Source organism: Pteropus medius, unplaced genomic scaffold (assembly GCF_902729225.1).
Source record: "Pteropus medius unplaced genomic scaffold, Ma_sr-lr_union100, whole genome shotgun sequence".
Lineage (NCBI taxonomy): Eukaryota > Metazoa > Chordata > Mammalia > Chiroptera > Pteropodidae > Pteropus > Pteropus medius.
Genome location: NW_024347862.1, coordinates 4,247,843 through 4,265,991, shown reverse-complemented (window position 1 = coordinate 4,265,991; position 18,149 = coordinate 4,247,843). Strand labels below are relative to the sequence as shown.

Sequence of the window (18,149 nt, the reverse complement as noted above, 5' to 3'; positions counted from 1 at the left end):
AATCTTTGCAACATTTGTCCTCATTGCACATCAGCTTGAGCTGTGTTAAGTCCCTCCTTCTCTCCTGGCCGGGAAGTGCTTAGAAGGAAGCCCTGCCTCATCTTCCAGGCTGCCGCAGTGCCTGTAGAATCTAACAGAATGCCTGCCTACTATGGATGCTGAATTACTATTTGTTAAATGGAATAAATTAAGCCCCCTCTTCAAGAGCTCAGGGCACTGATGAGGCGTCCATTTGAACACCTGCAGGCTCACAAGAAGGCCTTTCCATGCATTTGGAATCATCTAGCCTTGAAGCCAACTTCATACCAAGCCCTGCCTCCCCAGGCCCAGCCTCTCCTGACAGCCTGACTGGCTCTGTCCCAGCTATAGGCTCATTGGTGCTCTCCCACCTGGGTCCAGATATTTTCTAGTTTTCACAACTCATGACACCCTAAGCCCTTAGACAAATTCCTATTAATAGGTCTTTCCAGATGTGGCCAGTCTCCCTGGGTAATTGGCTCTCAAATCATGACCAGTTCCATGTAAAGCTGTCATTTCAGCCTCTCACCTTGATTTTGGCCTTGAATTTCCCACCTGAGCCCCATTTCTCTCACATAGGACACTTCTTCATCTTTACAGAGCTCTGTTACTAAAAAGGCAGAACTGAAAATTCATTTGAACTTTCCCAATTCACCCTCTGTATTTTAAAGATGAAGGTATAGGCCAAGTAGGGCAAGCAGTGGAACCCCAGTCCCCAGTGGAGAGCTGACCAGAACACGGTTCAGGCCACTGCTTTCGACTTCCCTCCCACTGCCTCCCAGCGCTCTGCTCCTGCTGCCAAATGACCATCCTGCGCTTGGCCACACCCACTCTACCCACAGTGTAGCCTTCCTCTATGTCCAGTGGAGGCTTCTGAGAGCACCCAGAGGGGTGGAAGTACCTCCTGACATCTGCACCTGCTGGGAGGCAAAAGATGGTTGAGGCAGGTCACAGACATGAGTGACCAGAGCCGACCTTGGGTCCCCCAACTCATTCCTCCCTGCACAGTTTGCTGTCAGCCATACCTGGCTGCCTCCACCCAACCTACTCGAACATCTCATCCTGCCCTTGCCCCTGCCCCTCCCCTGGCTTCTGGCTATGGCCAAGCTCCCTCTCCATCTTGGCATTGATTCTTCTGCCTGCTCCCACAAAAAGCCCAAGGAAATTCCAGGGTCTATGGTGGAGGCAGCCTGTAACCACAGACAAGCTGCTGTCCTTCCAAGGCCCAGGCAGAAGAAGCAGGCTATGGTGGGGCAAACATCCTTGCAGCCTCATCTCAGACTTGGACTTCAGATCTGGGATTCGGGTAGGTGCCACTTCTCCTCTGTCCCAGGCCCTCCACCAGAGCCACCTGCACCCAAACCCCCTACCCTAGGCCAGCCCCAGCTGCCTCTAGGCCCAGGCTGTATATCCCACAAACCCGCCCCCTGCTGGCCAGCTGGCTTTCACTAAGGCTGGAGGCTGTCCCTGTTCTGCTTAATAACTGCCTGGTAATTAGCTCCACGATTTTGCTACTATGCTTATAATAGCCTCCATTAAAGTTATGGGATTTTCAAGCCGTAATGGCTTCCAGAGTAATTAATGCACAACTGGGTTTATTGCTAAGTTTATTTTTAGAGCTTTTCTCCCTCATTCTCCCTCTCTTTCCTTTCATAGATGTTTTGACAGACAGGCTGTCTCTCTGCCTTTTACATGTGTCCTATCTTTTTCCCTTTCCCTTCCTGTCCCTCTTTCTGCTCTGGCCTCCAGGGAGGTGTTGGGACGGCAGTAGAGGCTGCTTTCATAGAGGAGGGTGGCTTTAGTCTTGGGCCTCTGTGTTTCCCTGTGCTCACCTCATACCTGACCAGTTTCAGGAGCTCTGGGGCCTGGAACCTTCTTCTCCATGCACCTGACAACAGCACAGGATCACAGGGCCTGAACTTATGTCTGGCTCCACCATGTCCTGGCTGTGACTTCAAACAAGCCACTGATCCTCACTAGCCTCAATGAATTCTACGTGAAATAGCAATAAGGACAGCATGTATCCCCCAGGATTGTCGTGATATTGAACATGAACTGTTGAGTGTTGTCTTTGGACACCACAAGTGCTACCTAACAGCTGTTATTACTAACAACAGCCCAGAAGACATGCAGGAGGTTGAGCAAGTGCCAGAAGTAAAAGATATGGAATAAAGAGGCAACCCAGAAGAAAATCAGTGAAGGCAGCTAAGCGACTGCATGACCGCAGGCTGGACTTGCACACCAAGTTGGCACACATAGCTTGACTTGCTATTGCTTTATCCATCCAGGACCTAGAATACCCCCCAAAATGAAGTACGTTTGAAAAATCTACATTGAGAAGCACTGAGAACCCAAAGTAAATATCTCAGCCAGGCCTTCTAAAAGCTCACCTGTCTTCCATCAAATGTGGCCTAAAATCGGCCAGCCAAACCAAGCCCTTGATCAGCCTTTTGCAGTCCTGTCAGTGGGGATGGGGATGGAGCTAGGGGTATGACCTGAAGTCACCATACTTCATCTCACTCAGTACAGGAGTCCTAGACAGACATCCTCGTGTGGGACACTGAGCTCTGACACCTACTGTGGGAGAACAGTTCGTAGGAGACACAGCACACACGCCCCAGGATTATTCCTGCCACTGTTGGTCTTTGCCTGTGACTTTTAATACCAGTGGGCCTTCCATTCCCCTGAAGAATGAGGGGCAGCCTGTCTACATTTGCCTACCAGGAGACTAGAGGCAGAGTAAGCCTTTGATGGTAGGGTGGCAGGGGGCATGTTCGCCAACCCAGGAGACCACAGTGTTCTTTTCTGGAAGACAATACCTGTTTCTTTCACAAAATGTCAGAACTATTTGAAAAGAAGACCCAACCAGGAGAGGAAAACACACGTTTCCAAATGTGGAGGGACAAAAATAACCTTCATCCATAGCTCTCGGCTCTGCCAGAGATAGAAAGCACACGCTACCTGGGGCTGGAACAGACAGCTGTCCTCTGAGGGCTTCGCTGCCCAGTGCTGGCATCTGCATCATACATGGTACTCAGCACAGAAGTAGAAGGGAGAAGGAGAAGAGGATGTGACCATTTCCATGGTGGTCATAGGGCTCTGTGCCTACTCTCCTTGTCACATGAGAGAACAAGGCCTCAAGGAGGATGCTACCTGTGGACCCTCTGCAGAACTGAGACAATTTGAGCAGGCTCACCCTCCTCACAAGGGGTTACCTCTCCTGGGTCCCATACTGCTACCATTTTGAGTACTGTCTCCTCAGGATGCAGTCGCCCCCACCGAAATCACCTCTTCTCCTCGCTGATATACAGCTCCAGCACCCAGTGCTCTGTCCTGCACAAGAGCGTGTTTCACAAGAATCTCCTGTTGACATTGACAAAGAGAGAGAACTTGCAGCATTTCCTCCCAGAGCCTGTCCCCAAGACATCTCTTATTTGTCCTCAAAAGACTCACCCCAAGGTTGACCCTTTTATCTAGGCTATGAAAAAAAAATTCTGAGCCAAAATATGTGGACAGCACAGTAGTTAACATGTTTTAAGCATTTAGTATGTGTACATCAATCAGATGCTATCCTGAGTGCTTTATGGGGGCTTATGGGGACTGACTTGTTTAATTCTCTGATTCACCTAATAAAGTAAGTACTGATTGTACCCATTTCATAGATGGAAAAACTAAAGGCAGAGTGTTGCTGTAACTTGGCAAAGGCATTATGGATTGTTGGTTGGCAGAGTTGGTGTTTAAACCAAGGGAAGTATGCCTGAAGTCTGTGCCCTTAACCTCTGTACCCTGCTGAGTGCACAGGGTATATCAGTGCCTCACCCCCATTTCTGTGGGGGCAAAGGTTCACGTCACCCAGGCAGACAGGCAGAAGTGGTCCTCAGGGAGATGGCAGTCGGGGCTCCATTTTAAAAACCTCAATGCCGTGTGTCTGGATCCAGGCCTGTCCCTTCTGGATGTCTGTCCCCTGCCCAGGTCTCTGGCCATCCTCTTCTGCTCTCTCTTGCAGGTGTGTACTTCGCAGGGTTCCTGACTGCTCCCCTGAACAGCCACCCCTTCTCAGACTCCAGTCGGGCTGGACTCTGCAAACCTGCTTCCACAATGGGTGGGTTGTGAGTACTGGTAAGATCTGCTAGCCAACATTCGGCTTCTCTGCTGTCCTTGTGCCTGGCCTGTCCAGCCCATTTCTGTTCTTTTTTTCCCTGTGCTTGTCACTATCTGCTGCCACCACTCCTGGTGCCGTCCCTCTCCTGACCTTGCTGCTGCTCAGGTAACGAGGAACTGTGGGCCCAGCCAGCCTTGGAGATGCCGAAAAGACGGGACATCCTTGCGATCGTCCTGATAGTGCTGCCCTGGACACTGCTTGTCACCGTGTGGCACCAGAGCACCATCGCACCTCTGCTCACTTCACACAAGGGTGAGCCCCCACCCCTGGCCCCTGGCCCCAGCCAGGCTTCAGTAATAAGAGTGAGCATAGCCATTGCTGATGGAGTTCTTATTTTCATTTACCAGGCAGCTGGGAGGAGCCATAAGGATGATCCAGGCCAATGACCTGACCCTTTTGGGGGTCTTGGTCCCTTTGGGAATCTGATGGATGCTACCACACACACATGCACAGAGACACATGCACAACTCTGCCTCTAATCCAGGACATGCAAGAACTGGGAGCACTCACCAGAGGTGTGGGGGAAGGATGGAGAGGATTCCTGGACTGTATTTTGTTTTAAAACCTCTCAGGGAGAGTATATTGTTCACCCCACTTCCTGGTTAGGCAGCCCTGATCCAGTCCTACCTTGTGGAAATAGGCCTAGCCAGAGGAAAAGCCCCGCGAAGCACTTGTGGGAGAACTGGGGTTAGAACCGATTTCTCCTGGCTCTGAACTCCAAGCTTCCACCTCCACCAGCCTGCCTTTCCCTCTTACACTGAGATTTACACCCCAAAACCTTCCATGTGCCCCACGTCAGGCCTGCCCCTCATGCCTTAGTCTTTACCCACACTCTTCTCCCCTCTGCACTCTATGCACGCACAGACTCAATACTCTAGGGCAGCAGTTCTCCCTCTGAAATTATGCACAGTATGACGTGGGGAGCATGATAAAGCACAAAGGCACCCAGGCCCATCCCAGCAAGAGAGATGATGGGCTCAGGGTAAAGCCTGGGAATGCACATGTAGCCATAACCGCAAGTGATTGGGATGCAGGCAGTAGCCAAGAATCACAGTCCAAAGCCAGGCTACTCTACACAGATATCGGATCCTGCTCAGCCCCAGCAGTACCCGAAGCTTCCATGAGGAGGGGCCAAGCTGAAGATTGCTAACTTCCCACTGCCTGTTGCCTCTCCTCCTGACAGTTAGTTATCCTCTCCTCCTAACTCCAACATCTTTCTTTGGTGCTTGTCACTTTAGAATTGTTGTTATCCTACAATTGCATCATCCCAGAGGGGTTAAAACTACCATATATGAAATGACATGATATCATGTGGCTTCCATTCTTGGCAGAGCTCTGGGGTCGGAGATGTCACACTGTTTTTGCTAAGCACTGATTTTACTGCCTGAGGATGAGGAATTGGCATTCTGTCTCCCCAGAGCATGCCAAGAGGATTTGAATGAAAGCTGCAGCGAAATAAAGTTAAAGGTCCCCAGGACTCTTTATGACTCAAAGGTTGCAGAAGCCCTGAAGCCGGTGGGAAGGGCTGAGCTCAGGCTGTGGCCAAGTCTCATGCATGGAGGACTTTTGCAGATCCACCTGTTTAAGAGAATTTGAGTGGCATAAAGGTGGGGGAAAGGCATAAATCTCCTTCCCAAGGCTTGGCTTTCCAAAACTTTACTGACCACAGGATAAATTAATCCTAATATCTCTTGGTCAGAATCCCGATCACTCATCCTTTCCTCATCACTCATCACTCTTTCCTCAAACTTGTTCTCTTTTCACAGTTTGACCCAAAACTCCTCCAAAAAGTCACCTTTGATCAACTACATCTGTGCTAGTCTTCTGCCCTTGTACTCACACACCTGTGGCATCATATCCACAGCCTGGGAAGTGGGCTTCTAGCTTGCACTGTGTGTCTTTTTGTGCCACTAGCCTGTGCAAACTCCCAAGAGCTGGGGCGAGTCTTCTGCGTTCATCTGTGTCTCCTCCCAGAGCCCAATATCAAACCTCACAAAAGCACATGCTAATGGTAGCAGCAGGGAGGAAGGGAGGTGACAGAGAGGCTGATCCACAGAATCCTCCCCAAAACGGCACTTCAACTCATTCATGTGATTGCTCTTTGCATCCTCCCCATAGCCGCATGAAGCCATGAGGAAGCAGGGCTGGCTGCTATCCTCCTTCTCTACATGAAAATATGACGGTGACTGCCTAGCAGCATTCTGACCCCTTCACATGTATTGACTCTTTAATAGTCACTCAATAAAGTAGGTGCTATTATCAGCTCCATTTTACAGTTAATAAAACCGAGGGACCAGAAGCTAAGTAATCTGCTCAAGGGCATGTAGTTAGTAAGTGACAACTGGGCAGGGTCTCAGCCCAGGCATGCACATTCATTCCTAGGTCTGTCCTCTGACCATTATCACCTCCTGCTGAGATAGTGTGAGAGCAGTGAGGGACACACGGTAAGTAGTTCAAACAGAAAGACATAACTTGGAGAAAAGGGGCTCATTAAGAACATGACTACCAATGGCCCTGATTTCTCCTCTTGATAGGACTTCTAGCTTCACTAAAAGAGAAAAAGTCCAGGATGTAAGGAAAAGCTTGATACTGAGAGCTGCCCTAGCTGGACCAGGCTGCCTTCTGGAAGGACTGGGTTCCCCCTGCCTGGGAGTGTTTACCAGGGGTCAGGCCTCTGCAAGTTTTCACACAATGTCCCTCATGGTGTCCTTGTGGAGATACAGGTAAACGTTAGCTGGATGCTAAGACAGTTTAGGGTCAGTGGTACAGTTAGTCTCCCCGATGGTCAAATGAGTGTTTCCAGAAAGTGCAGATTAGGAGATTGACATCAAACCAGCAGCAGAGCTAAAGCAGTTCTCCACCCTTTCCTTTTGTGTGTGCCAAAATATAGAAACATCTAAAATCAGGCCCAGGATTCAAAATTATTTTCACAACTATGGTCAAAACCCTGGAATAAAATGTAGTAGTTAAGTATTAAATTCTGCACCAGGATTCAAAAGATAGATTACATAAGGTCAGGAGGTAAGGAGAGGAGAGGCCTTGACTAGAGGTTTTGTGGAAAATCAAGGTGAGTGAACCTCACTCTTTGGGGTCCAGTGTGCTGTGGCCGTGAAAGCAGTTAACCCTGCTCTTGGGCACTGCAGCATCTACACCACAGGGTGGCAGTGCCACGATGCTCTGAACCCCAACCCTGTGTAGGGTGGCGAGGTCAGCTCTGGCCAGACGAGGAGGGCACAATAAAAAGTAAGGAAAAAACAAACCAGATAGAAGAAACCATCAAGAAAGGAGTTGCCTTTCAAGAACCACAGCAGAACTAGGGTGGTGAGGGTTGGCCACTTTGTCACATAAAACCCAGCACATTTAGGAACTGAGGATGCAGTCTTGGAATCTAGCGTGCTGCACTCAAATAGCTACAGAGCTGTCAAATGCAGAAATAGGCAGAGGTCATCTCTGTGTGTCCACTGGTGAGTGAGAACAAGAAAAATGCCAGATTCCAGGGATGCGGTCATTACCATTAGCTCTAAAAGACAGAGCCCCAGACAGGGATCTGATGACATTCCCGTGGAGGAGCGGAGGGCACGTTTGTATTGGCAGGGAGGGCGCATCGTACCCAGTAACTGAGGCCAGAGCCAGCAGCGCTCGCCTCCCCACACCGCCTGTCTCCCAACCCACAGATGACGGCAGTGACCCCCGGCGCGGCGCACCACTGGGCACAGACCCCAGGGAGTACTGCATGTCCGACCGCGACATCGTGGAGGTGGTGCGCACAGAGTACGTGTACACGCGGCCCCCGCCGTGGTCCGACACGCTGCCCACCATCCACGTGGTGACGCCCACCTACAGCCGTCCGGTGCAGAAGGCCGAGCTGACGCGCCTGGCCAACACGCTGCTGCATGTGCCCAACCTGCACTGGCTGGTGGTAGAGGACGCTCCACGCCGCACACCTCTGACCGCGCGCCTGCTGCGAGACACTGGCCTCAACTACACACATCTGCACGTGGAGACGCCCCGCAATTATAAGCTGCGCGGCGATGCCCGTGACCCACGAATCCCGCGGGGCACCATGCAACGCAACCTGGCCTTGCGCTGGTTGCGTGAGACCTTCCCCCGCAACTCCAGCCAGCCTGGTGTGGTATACTTCGCTGATGATGACAACACCTACAGTCTGGAACTCTTTGAGGAGGTGTGGACCGGCCGAAAGGCAGAGAAAAAGGGCTGGGAGGAAACGGGGGGGGGGCTCTGCTGTGGGAAATAGAGATATTCCTGCAGAGGAGCCCTTTGGGTAGGGACACAGAGGGAAATTGTCACAGGACAAAGCACCAGGCTGGTCAATGCAGACTTCAGGGAATCAGGAAAGGGAAGGAAAATTTGGCTGCAGACCTCAGCAGCCCCTCTGGTTAAAGGAAAGAAAGTGGTGTTGGAGTTCCTAGAATACAGTCCAGGCATCCTCTGAGTGGGGTGTGGACCAGTTTCAGTGTCCTTGGAGTTTGTGAGTCTGGGGGAGTTGGTGGGTTGTGTCAGACCCTAAATTGGGAAGACTGAGAAGTTTTGCAGCAAGGGAGAAAGTGGCAGCAGGGCATGTATAGAAGAGAAGATCAGCTGATTTGAGAGGCCAGGTTCCTCTGCAGATGCCCACCATGGGGATACATCTGGAGACAGGGTCCCCTGGCATGGTTTCAGATGGCCTGTGTGAAAAGAGTTAACTGACAGTGTCACCCTCCATACAGACGGGCATCACTCCCTATCAGCAGTCTCAGGCATCCTAAATCTGGGTCCCCCTTTCAGATGCGCAGCACGAGGAGGGTGTCCGTGTGGCCCGTCGCCTTCGTTGGCGGCCTTCGGTACGAAGCCCCACGGGTCAATGGGGCAGGGAAGGTGATCGGCTGGAAGACAGTGTTTGACCCCCACCGACCGTTTGCAATAGACATGGCTGGATTTGCAGTCAACCTGCGGCTCATTCTTCAGCGAAGCCAGGCCTACTTCAAGCTGCGTGGCGTGAAGGGAGGCTATCAGGAAAGCAGCCTCCTCCGAGAACTTGTCACCCTCAACGACCTGGAGCCCAAGGCAGCCAACTGCACCAAGGTAAGGCCCACAGCAAAACTGATAGCTGTATTGCAGGCGTTTCCAAGTCCATGCAAATCCCTCCTCTACAGATCAAGGAGCAGGAAATAAAGGCCTCAAAACAACCTTGCAAAGAACCAGCCTAGAACATGCCCTACTAGAACACCCTTCTGGGAAGGCAGTTTATCACCTGTCAGGCCAGCGCACTAAAGTCAGGCAGGGAAATGGAGAGAGTAGAGATCACTGAGGCAGAGCCAAAAATTGGGTCCTCTCCTCATTCAGAATAGCTGGGCTCCACGACATCCCTGCCAAACACACATATATGTGTGCACATACATGCACATCATACATGCATGCATGCCCATGTACATGCACCTATACTGCTCTTAGTTTGAACTTCTCTGGCTAGGGCCTGGGCTATCACTTGGCTGAGCTAAAGACTCTTGAACAACTTTCTCCCTCTCTAGAGAGACCCATTAAGAAACGCAAGGGAGGATGAGGAGCAAGAGGAAATCTTAAGATTTATTTGTTTTCTATAGCTGTAGACTTTCCGTTTCCAACAGCTATTTTGAATGCATCATATGTACAAACAGCAACAGTGAGGGGGTAGGTGGAAATAAAGAAGAATAGAGAAAATCTTGATGAAACAATGGCAGAATGGGAGTGGGCAGGAGAAATACTTGCAGAGTGTGGGTGGGAGCAGGGAGATGGCAGGGTGAGGTCAGGGGGCCTGCGCCATGTTGTTTCATGTCTCTCTCTCGACACACAGATCCTGGTCTGGCACACACGGACAGAGAAGCCAGTGCTGGTGAACGAGGGGAAAAAAGGCTTCACTGACCCCACTGTGGAGATCTGAGCCCTAGGATACAGGTACAGTGGGGATAAAGGCGGCAGTGCACTGGGCAGGGGCACACCAAGTCTGGCACAGAATAAATCCTCCGAGACTTTTCCTTTTGGTCTTTAATTGTAGTTGGACAGAGAAATGCTAGCAATAGTGTAAGAGGCATAGCTGCAGTCCCCTTCTCATTGCACTGTCTGGAAATTAACAGGAGCCAACTTCCCCACACGGCTGGGTCCTCCTGCCACCAGTTCCTTGGAAGCCCCCTGCCCACTTCCAGACACCACCTGATGACAACTTCCTATCATTGCTACTATTATCAGGCCATGACGCCTGTCCCATTACAAGGCACTGCTAATGTAGACTTTCTCACTGGACTGTCTTGCCCTGTGGATTCCTCTTCAGTTATGTCACTGTAACAAAGACCCCTCATTCACTGCTTCTACCTTGCTCACTGCTTCCGCCTCATCTAGCATGTCCATATTGTCTCTTAGAAGTAATGGCATAGTGCAGGGGTGAAAGCATGGCCTCTAGAGCCTGGATCAGCTCTTAGACTGCCACTTTTCATAGTTTGACCTTTCTTTCTCGAGGCCTCAGTTTTTTCATCTGTAAAATGGGTTGTTGGGGCACCAAGAACAGTCTCTGACACATAAGTCCTATATAAGTGTTGCTGTTGTTATTTGAGTCTTTGAAACCCTCTGTTGAAATGGACCACAGGATCTATTTATATTTTAGAGGTAAAGAAATGATGGTCCGAAAAGCTAAGTGAAGTGAATTGTGCCAAGTGGCAAAACCAGGAATTTTTCTGGGCATTTCTATGATCTCATCACAGAGGTGGGAGCTCAAATAGTGGGACATATCTGAACTCTGGCCCCAGAATTTAGTGTCAGCTTCTTTTTCAACTTTGCAAGTTCCCTGCCCACAGGGGACCCCGGGATGCAAGTCTGCCTGTTTTAATCCCTGAACTTAACAAATCAGCTGGGCCAGTGCCTCTGAGAAGCGTCAGTACAGAGCCATATTCCTTATCTCTTGCCCTCACCAGGTCCATGGAGGAACCTCATCTCTCAATAAGGGGTCCACAGAGGACCCTGGGGGTTGGGCTCCATGCAGCTCCTAGGTAACCCATTGGGGGCTGAGTTGAGCAGCTCGGCCAGACTGGCCACTCCCTCACCTACCTCACACATTGCTCCTCTCCCCTTCACAGGAGCCTCCCTCTCAGACCCTGTTCCTGGCCTTCCATCCTCTCCCCATGGCTGATGGTCTCTCCAAGGCAAACTCCTAAGGAATGGCCATCATCCTCCTTTATATTCTGGGGCTTCAGAGAGATCCCAGCCTGATGCCGGGACAAAGGACGGAGAACCTAAAGCACAGAAATCCCAGACCTGTTGTTCTCTTCCATCCAGCGTGACCAGGGCCCAACTGCTAGCCAAGGCCCAGTGTGCCAGTGACCCAGCACGCCTCCCCAGAGCTTCCTACACTGACAGGCCTGCAGGAGCAGAATCATGGGCACCCAAACCCCAGAGTGATGCTGAACTGGGAGGGAGGTGAAAAGACACGGCAGTCAAGTAGAGGGTGGCCCTCTTCAGCTACCCACTCCTGTGGCCCAGCACAGCCACACAGGCCAGCCAGCCAGAGAATTCTGAAGACCAGAAAGCAGCCTCTGCCCAGGCATCAGGAGCACCCCTCCCCTCCTCAGAGAGTTGCTCCCAAGTACTCTGTGGTTTTCCTCTAGTTCCTGTTTCCAGATTATAAGTCTGTCTTTGATCCCAGTAGGCAACCAGCCCTGCATGAAGGGAGCCTGGGCCTGCCAATAGGCTCCTCCAGTACCTCAGGCTGTGGTAGGAGCAGAGCCCCTTCCTCAAGCCTGCTCCTTGCAGCACAGAGAAACAGATGAGCCCTCGAGCCAGCACAGGTCATGGACTGACCTGGACTAAGACCACCAGTGTCCCCACACTGCTGCCCCACTGCCCACTGGGCTCCAGGGACCCTTGCCTGGGCCGGGACGGGGAGGGCAGGAGCCCTCTTCCTGAAGCTCTTGAGAACCACAGACCTCAGTGGCTTGAGTGAGCCAGGGACAAGCCAGGCGGAAAGAGGGAGGCTGGGGCAATTCTGAGACTCCTTCCTGCCCCTGGTTTGGGGATGGGGGGACTTTGCATTAGCAAAGGAATTTGTGGGAAAAGGGGAGAGATCATTTGGACATTGAGGGGAAAGGAGATCTGAGCACACGCTACTTTGGAAATCATTCTATTTTAAACACAAAACGGGAAAGGATATCACCCTTCTCCCTGAGTGGGGAGCATGCAGGGTGAGCCCGCCTCAGGTCCAGCTGTGCCCTTACCTCCCCAGAGAAAGAACAGTGCATGGTGCTGCTCCCCTCCACCAGGAAGACAGCGTGTCCGGTCCCTGGCTTTCTGACTGGGGACAGGGCCCTCTGGTGGTGGTATCACTCCTGAAAGTTGGAAGCACAATTTTCCTCCCAAGTGGAAGAAAAAGAAAGGCCTGAGCCTACTGAAGAGGTGTTTATTTTTTAACTGCTAACAATCCCAACCCCATTTAAACTCACAGGACTGGTCTGAGGACCACTGAGAACCCACTCCTGGGTGGGTTGGGGGTAGGACTCAGTCTGGTGACCTAACATTCAAAAAACAGTATTGGCTGCCTACTTTGAAATGGATTGAACTTCCCATAGTAGTCATAAACCCAACCGATGGGATCAGATCCCTGAGAGCCTCGAACCACCTTGCAGGACATCCCCCAACCTCTTATATTTTCGTTGGTTGCTTTGGAAATCAACCCCTCAGAATCAAGTGGCATGGCTTGGGAGAGACAGGAGGAGGTGAGCACAGAGCAACCATCAAATGAGTGAATTCAGACCCAGGCATTCCCCTGCCTCCTCACCAAAGCCAGCCCTGATGCTCAGGTCAGCTTGGCTGGGCTCGTTTTCAGGAAATCGATAATGAACAACAAAATGGGGTGTTTTCTCATATTCTCTCTCTCTCCTTCTCTCCTTTCTCTCTCTCTCTCGCTCTCTCTCTCCTTCCCTCCCTCCCTCCCTCAAAGGATACTACTTAAGTTGTTTTCACCCAATATCCTTTTAGCTGCATGTGTATTTATTTATAATTATAACCCTGGTGAACTGCAGCTTTCATCTTTGTTGGGAATGAGTTTGTTATAAATCAGAATTGGGTCCATGATTACAATTTGTTTTCCAAACTCAGTCCGTTCCCTGCTCCCCACCATAGAGGAGTGAGGCTGGGGGCTAGGAGTCCCAGGGACTAGGGGGAAGGTGGAGTCCATGCAGCTGCACCATCTGTTCTGTTTTAATTTAATTGTATTTAATTTGTTTTCAAAATTAAAAGTCAAATATGGTTTTTAACAGTCCTAATCCTCAGCCCTGCTTTATTTTATTCTCTTTTATTGCTTTAACCATCCAAGAAAAATTTACGTCAGGTGCCTAATATGAACAGGCATCATTCTAGGAGCAGCACAGAGCAGTGAAAAACCAAACCACTTGTCTTCATGGAGCTTGCCCTCTCACAAGAGAACATCGATGGACAACAAACAAATCTATAGTATTTTAGATGTGATCTGGTCTAAGGACAAAAATGAGGCTGATGAGTATAGCTGTGGAGAGGACCTGACCCCTACCAGGATGGTCAGAAGGGCCTCCCTAATAAGATGACATCTGAGCAGGACCACAGCATGCAGACATGGGTCAAGGTGCTCCAGAAAAGAGAACTTTCTCTCCAGCAAAAAGGCCAGTGTGACTGCAGCTGACTGGGGAAGGTGGGAGAGGATCAGTGGTGGGAGATGGGATGGACATGGGAGGGGGAGGCACGGAGTATGTCGCTTGGCCCTGGGAACTAGGGTAAAGCTTTTGGCTTCTCTGAGTGAAAAGGAAGCCATCAGAGGGTTCGGAGCAGAAGACCAACATGATCTAACTGGCCTTTAAAAAACTCCCTCCACTTTCTGTGCCAACAGTAAACACAGAGGGCGAGGACAGGCCAGGAGAGGCGGTTCCTGCAATGATCCAGGCATGAGGTGATGGATGAAAGTGCAAGCTTTGGGGCAGAGAGAAGTGGTCGGGTTCTGAATGTGTTTAAGAGGGGCAGCCAAGAGCATCTGCTGATGAACCGGATATTGGATATGAAAGAGAGGAGCCAGAAGTCATCTGAGACACACAATAGAATTGTCATTTCCTGATATGGAACAGAGTGCATAAGGGATGATAAGGGAGTAACTAGAGTTTCGGGTCACATGCCTTTTAGACACATGCGGGAGAGAAGGTGAGTGGATGGCGGCCACTACACCTGGAGCTCAGGTAAAGATGAACATTGGAGAGTACAGGTATCTACGAGTCCCAGGTGGATGAGGCCACTGCAATAAGTGTGAACAGAGGGAAGAAGTCTAGGGAGTGGGCCTGAAGCCCACCTGCATTTAGAGGTGATGAGAAGGAGATTTCAAAAGACTGAGATGAGGCCATCCAGTTGAGAAGATCTGGATAAACCATGAAGAAGCTCTGGAATATAGTCTCTACCAAGTGGCTTTGATGGAGAGAAGCTGCAGGGCTATTTGGCAGATAAGAAAGTTAAGAACAGTAAGTTGGTGCAGGAGGCCCTCACCTAAGAAATAGTCCAATGTATCCATGGACAGATTTGCTTAAGAGATTCACTTTGCAAAAGGATTCATTGTAAGATCCCTTTAAATTTCAGTTCCCTGTAACATTTTCCATCAGAAGCCAATTTACACTCAGCTTTACAGAAGCACACTCTGGTATAAAGTGAGGAGCAGCAACACTGCTCCCCAACGCTGGCCATGCCTCCAAGTATTCTTGGTCTCATCCACGTCTTATCTCCCTCGATGCTTTCTGTTCCAAAGCAGTTCAGGAATAGCTGCTGAGTTCAGCCAGGGATGGGGACTTCGCCTTGTATAGCCTCCTAACCATTGTCTGCAATATTTATTAAGCCCCATTTCTCTGCCCCCAGTGGGATCTTCGGACCCAGCCCCGTGTGACTATCTGCACTTGACCAAGCTCAGCTCTTGGACCCAGAGGCTACACACCACAACTGCTCCCAGTGGGGAATCCCTTCCAGGATGCAAGCCAGTGGGGCTGCTGGGAGCCTTGTGGCAATCTATTTCCCAGAGTTTTCTTAATGGCTCCTGGTGTAGCCACTGTCCTGGGAAGGTGTCTGCTATTTGACTTTAACTATTATTGAAGATAATTAGTTTGTGGCAGTAGAATTCAGATGTTGTTTGTGGGGAAAAAAAACCTCACCAACTGTAGCTAACTCACATGAGAGCTCTTGGCTGTTCAACAGACTCTCACCCCCTACCCATCAGCACCAGGTAGATTTGTATTGGACTTTTCCTTTCCAAGGGCACTTCCAGTCCACAGTGACATTTTAGAGAGGAGGATGGAGGTCAGGAGGGAGGTGGTAAGGAGTCTGCATCTGGATACCATGTGCCAGCTGGGCTAAATGTGTGCCTGACTGCACACTGCTTTTGCCTCTGGCTAACAATGGCACAGATGGGATTGAAGAAATATCACCAAAGAGGGTTTGATTCCACTCTATTGCTTTATTGCAATTCAGGACAGTGAACCCGAGCCAAACCACTGGACTCAATCCCCAGGCCAGGGGCTTCAAATTTAGACAGACAACTGCCTCTCCTCCATGCTGCCTGGTCACAGGAGGTTGAGGGAGGGATATCGAGCTGGAGGCAAAGAATGTGCCAGGCTTGCGGGCCCGTGGCCACCCAACATTCCCGAGAGGCAACCCGTCTACACCACCGAAGCTAGGCCTTCTGCACCCTTCTCCTCCTGCACCCTCTGATAGGGATGCGTTTTCTGCTAGGAGCTACAGTCCCTTCTCTTCTCACTGAGTAAAATTAGAAAGACTCTCTAACTCAGGAAAATAAATAGTTGAATATTTCTGTTCCTCTTAAGCTTCGTTTGTCATCCTGTTGGATGCAATTAGAGTGGGCATGAAAAGGGGGATAAAGTGAAGTTTCTTCCAGAATCCCAGAGAAGGCTTTGGGAGGGTTGTGAAGAAAGAACAAAGTCGACTCAGGTGAGATACCTCCTCTTCACTGGCCTCTGCAAACAGTGACAAAGCCACTGTTCCAGAAAGGAGAAGCGGCCAAAGGGCGTAGCTGGGCCAGGTGAGAGATTCGTAGGAGTGCACCTGTGTGCCACGGCTATGCCCCGCTAGTCAGGACCTCTCCTGAGACCCGGGCATCACCACACAGAGACCTGACTAGACAGTCTCACCTCAGACAGATGTCCCTCTGTCCTCTCCCAGAAGAGCAGGGAGTAGGAAGACACCACCAACAGAGCCCAGTCAAGAAGCCACACAGGTAAGTAGCGGGGTCCTTCCCTCGCCATCCCACCTCTCTTCTTCAGCTATTTCAGGTTTAAGGTCTTGAACTGAAGCAGTGGGCAGAGAAGGAGCCCTTGGCTCCCTGAGGTTGCTACTTAAGGAAACTCACTCTCTAGATGGGAGAGAGTGAGGGACAGCACACTGTCTCCAGTCAGCTGTGAGGAAGGGGTTGCTCTCCTGCTTCCCACCACCAGGAGGCACTGGGCAGCACCACTCAGTTAATGTACCGATTCCTGCCAAGGTGGGGTGTTTCAGTGAACTGTATCATAGGGCCTGCCATCTTCTCCTCGAAAACAATGACCTGGGGGAGAAAAGGGCTGGGGTATGACAGTAGCAGAGGTTTGTCTTGGAGCCAGATGACGGAAGGGGTTGGGAACCGGGCTGGAAGAAACAGGGACCCACAATTCATCGGCACCAAGGAGGAACTCAGAAGGGGCTAGCCAAAACTTCTGCCCCTCTCCCACCCTAACCAGCCTTAAAAGACTATGATAGCGCCCTCCCCGCCCCCGAGAAATACTGTGTGCAGGGAGGGCAGGAATGAGAAGGGACTCCCAGGGAAAAGGGAAGGGGCTGCATATGCTCCCACCTGGTTGATGCCTTGGTCCAACCAGGCACCTGGAAGGTAGAGGGTCTCCTGGGGTCCAATGTTCCAGTAGCGTCCAAGGTTTTGGCCATTGATGAATACAACTCCCTTCTCCCAGCCCTTCAACAGAGCAAGGAAAGTGTTAGTCACCCAGCAAAGCCAGCAAATGTGAAGTCCCATGGGAAGGCAGAGACACTGTTAGATACATGCCATGCATTCTTCTCTGAGCTTCCAGGAGACCAGTGTGAATGGATATCTTGACAGCCACAAAGTTACTAGATAGGGTGTTCTGTCTTCCATTCCCAATAGCTCTGACTTCTCGGGCAGGGCACCCAAGCTCAGACCTGGACCAAGAAGTACCACCAAGTGGTTCTTCTGCTTTGAGCCCACTCTCTCCACCCTGGGGAGCCCCTTTGGCGCCCTTTCGAAGAGGGCAATGCAAAGATAGGGACCCTCTAGGCACAGGTGGTAGAGAGGGCTCCAGTAATGTTCAGGAAAGCCTTGTGGGGAGCAAGTCTCAGAGCACTCTGAGTGGGGATGAGAACCTGGGCAAAGAGGGGCTACAAACCTCCAGCTTCATAAAGGTGTCCAAAGGGGAAAGGGCAATGGACAAGGCACCCAAGAAGAAAGCAGGGAACGTAGGTGTTTCAGGGACAGGGCTCCACATGTTGGCACCGAACCTATGGGCAGAATGGAAGACAAGAAAGAAAGGAGGGTTCCTGCTCAAATCTGGGCCCCGTCCTGCAGCTAATTGCAAAGGCACCCCACATTCCCCATCTGGCAGCTGGGGCACAGGAATGGCAGCAGGGTGGTATCGTGGATATTCCCTAGTCTCCAGTGCTGGCACTGCCCCTACCTGGGCAAGTTGCTCTGGGCTCTGATCTGGTCGCCCATGAGTGGGAGGAGGGGAAGGCCAGAGCAGCTCTCAGGGCCTCCCTGGCTCTCCCTGCAAGTTAACTAGAAGTTCACACACTGCCCTCAGCAGGGACCCACCTCTGAAGGAAGCTCTTTTTCATATCCAGGCTGTAGATTCTGAAGTTTTTCAGGGGAGAATTATTCAGATAGATATTTCCAATTAAACCTGTGAGAAGGGAGCAAGAAAATCAAGTA

At 50.9% G+C, this 18,149-nt stretch overlaps 2 protein-coding genes across 2 annotated transcripts in view; one reads left to right on the top strand and one right to left on the bottom strand.

Moving 5' to 3' along the window:
• The window catches only part of B3GAT1 (beta-1,3-glucuronyltransferase 1), a 27,737-nt gene extending 15,958 nt beyond the window's left edge, over nt 1-11,779 (top strand). Inside the window, exons 2-7 of the mRNA XM_039878883.1 lie at nt 4,025-4,120; nt 4,286-4,432; nt 7,855-8,363; nt 8,966-9,262; nt 10,011-10,111; nt 11,284-11,779. Of these exons, the coding sequence (XP_039734817.1) occupies nt 4,117-4,120; nt 4,286-4,432; nt 7,855-8,363; nt 8,966-9,262; nt 10,011-10,097 (1,044 nt within the window). The 5' untranslated portion in view covers nt 4,025-4,116 and the 3' untranslated portion in view covers nt 10,098-10,111; nt 11,284-11,779. The remainder of the gene's footprint in view (nt 1-4,024; nt 4,121-4,285; nt 4,433-7,854; nt 8,364-8,965; nt 9,263-10,010; nt 10,112-11,283) is intronic.
• A 3,840-nt stretch (nt 11,780-15,619) lies between these two features.
• LOC120615671 (beta-galactosidase-1-like protein 2) overlaps nt 15,620-18,149 on the bottom strand; it is a 44,647-nt gene continuing 42,117 nt past the window's right edge. The window contains exons 16-19 of the mRNA XM_039878884.1: nt 18,033-18,120; nt 17,608-17,719; nt 17,043-17,159; nt 15,620-16,757 (exon numbers count right to left, since the gene is read on the bottom strand). Coding sequence (XP_039734818.1) covers nt 16,671-16,757; nt 17,043-17,159; nt 17,608-17,719; nt 18,033-18,120 — 404 coding nt within the window. The 3' untranslated portion in view covers nt 15,620-16,670. The remainder of the gene's footprint in view (nt 16,758-17,042; nt 17,160-17,607; nt 17,720-18,032; nt 18,121-18,149) is intronic.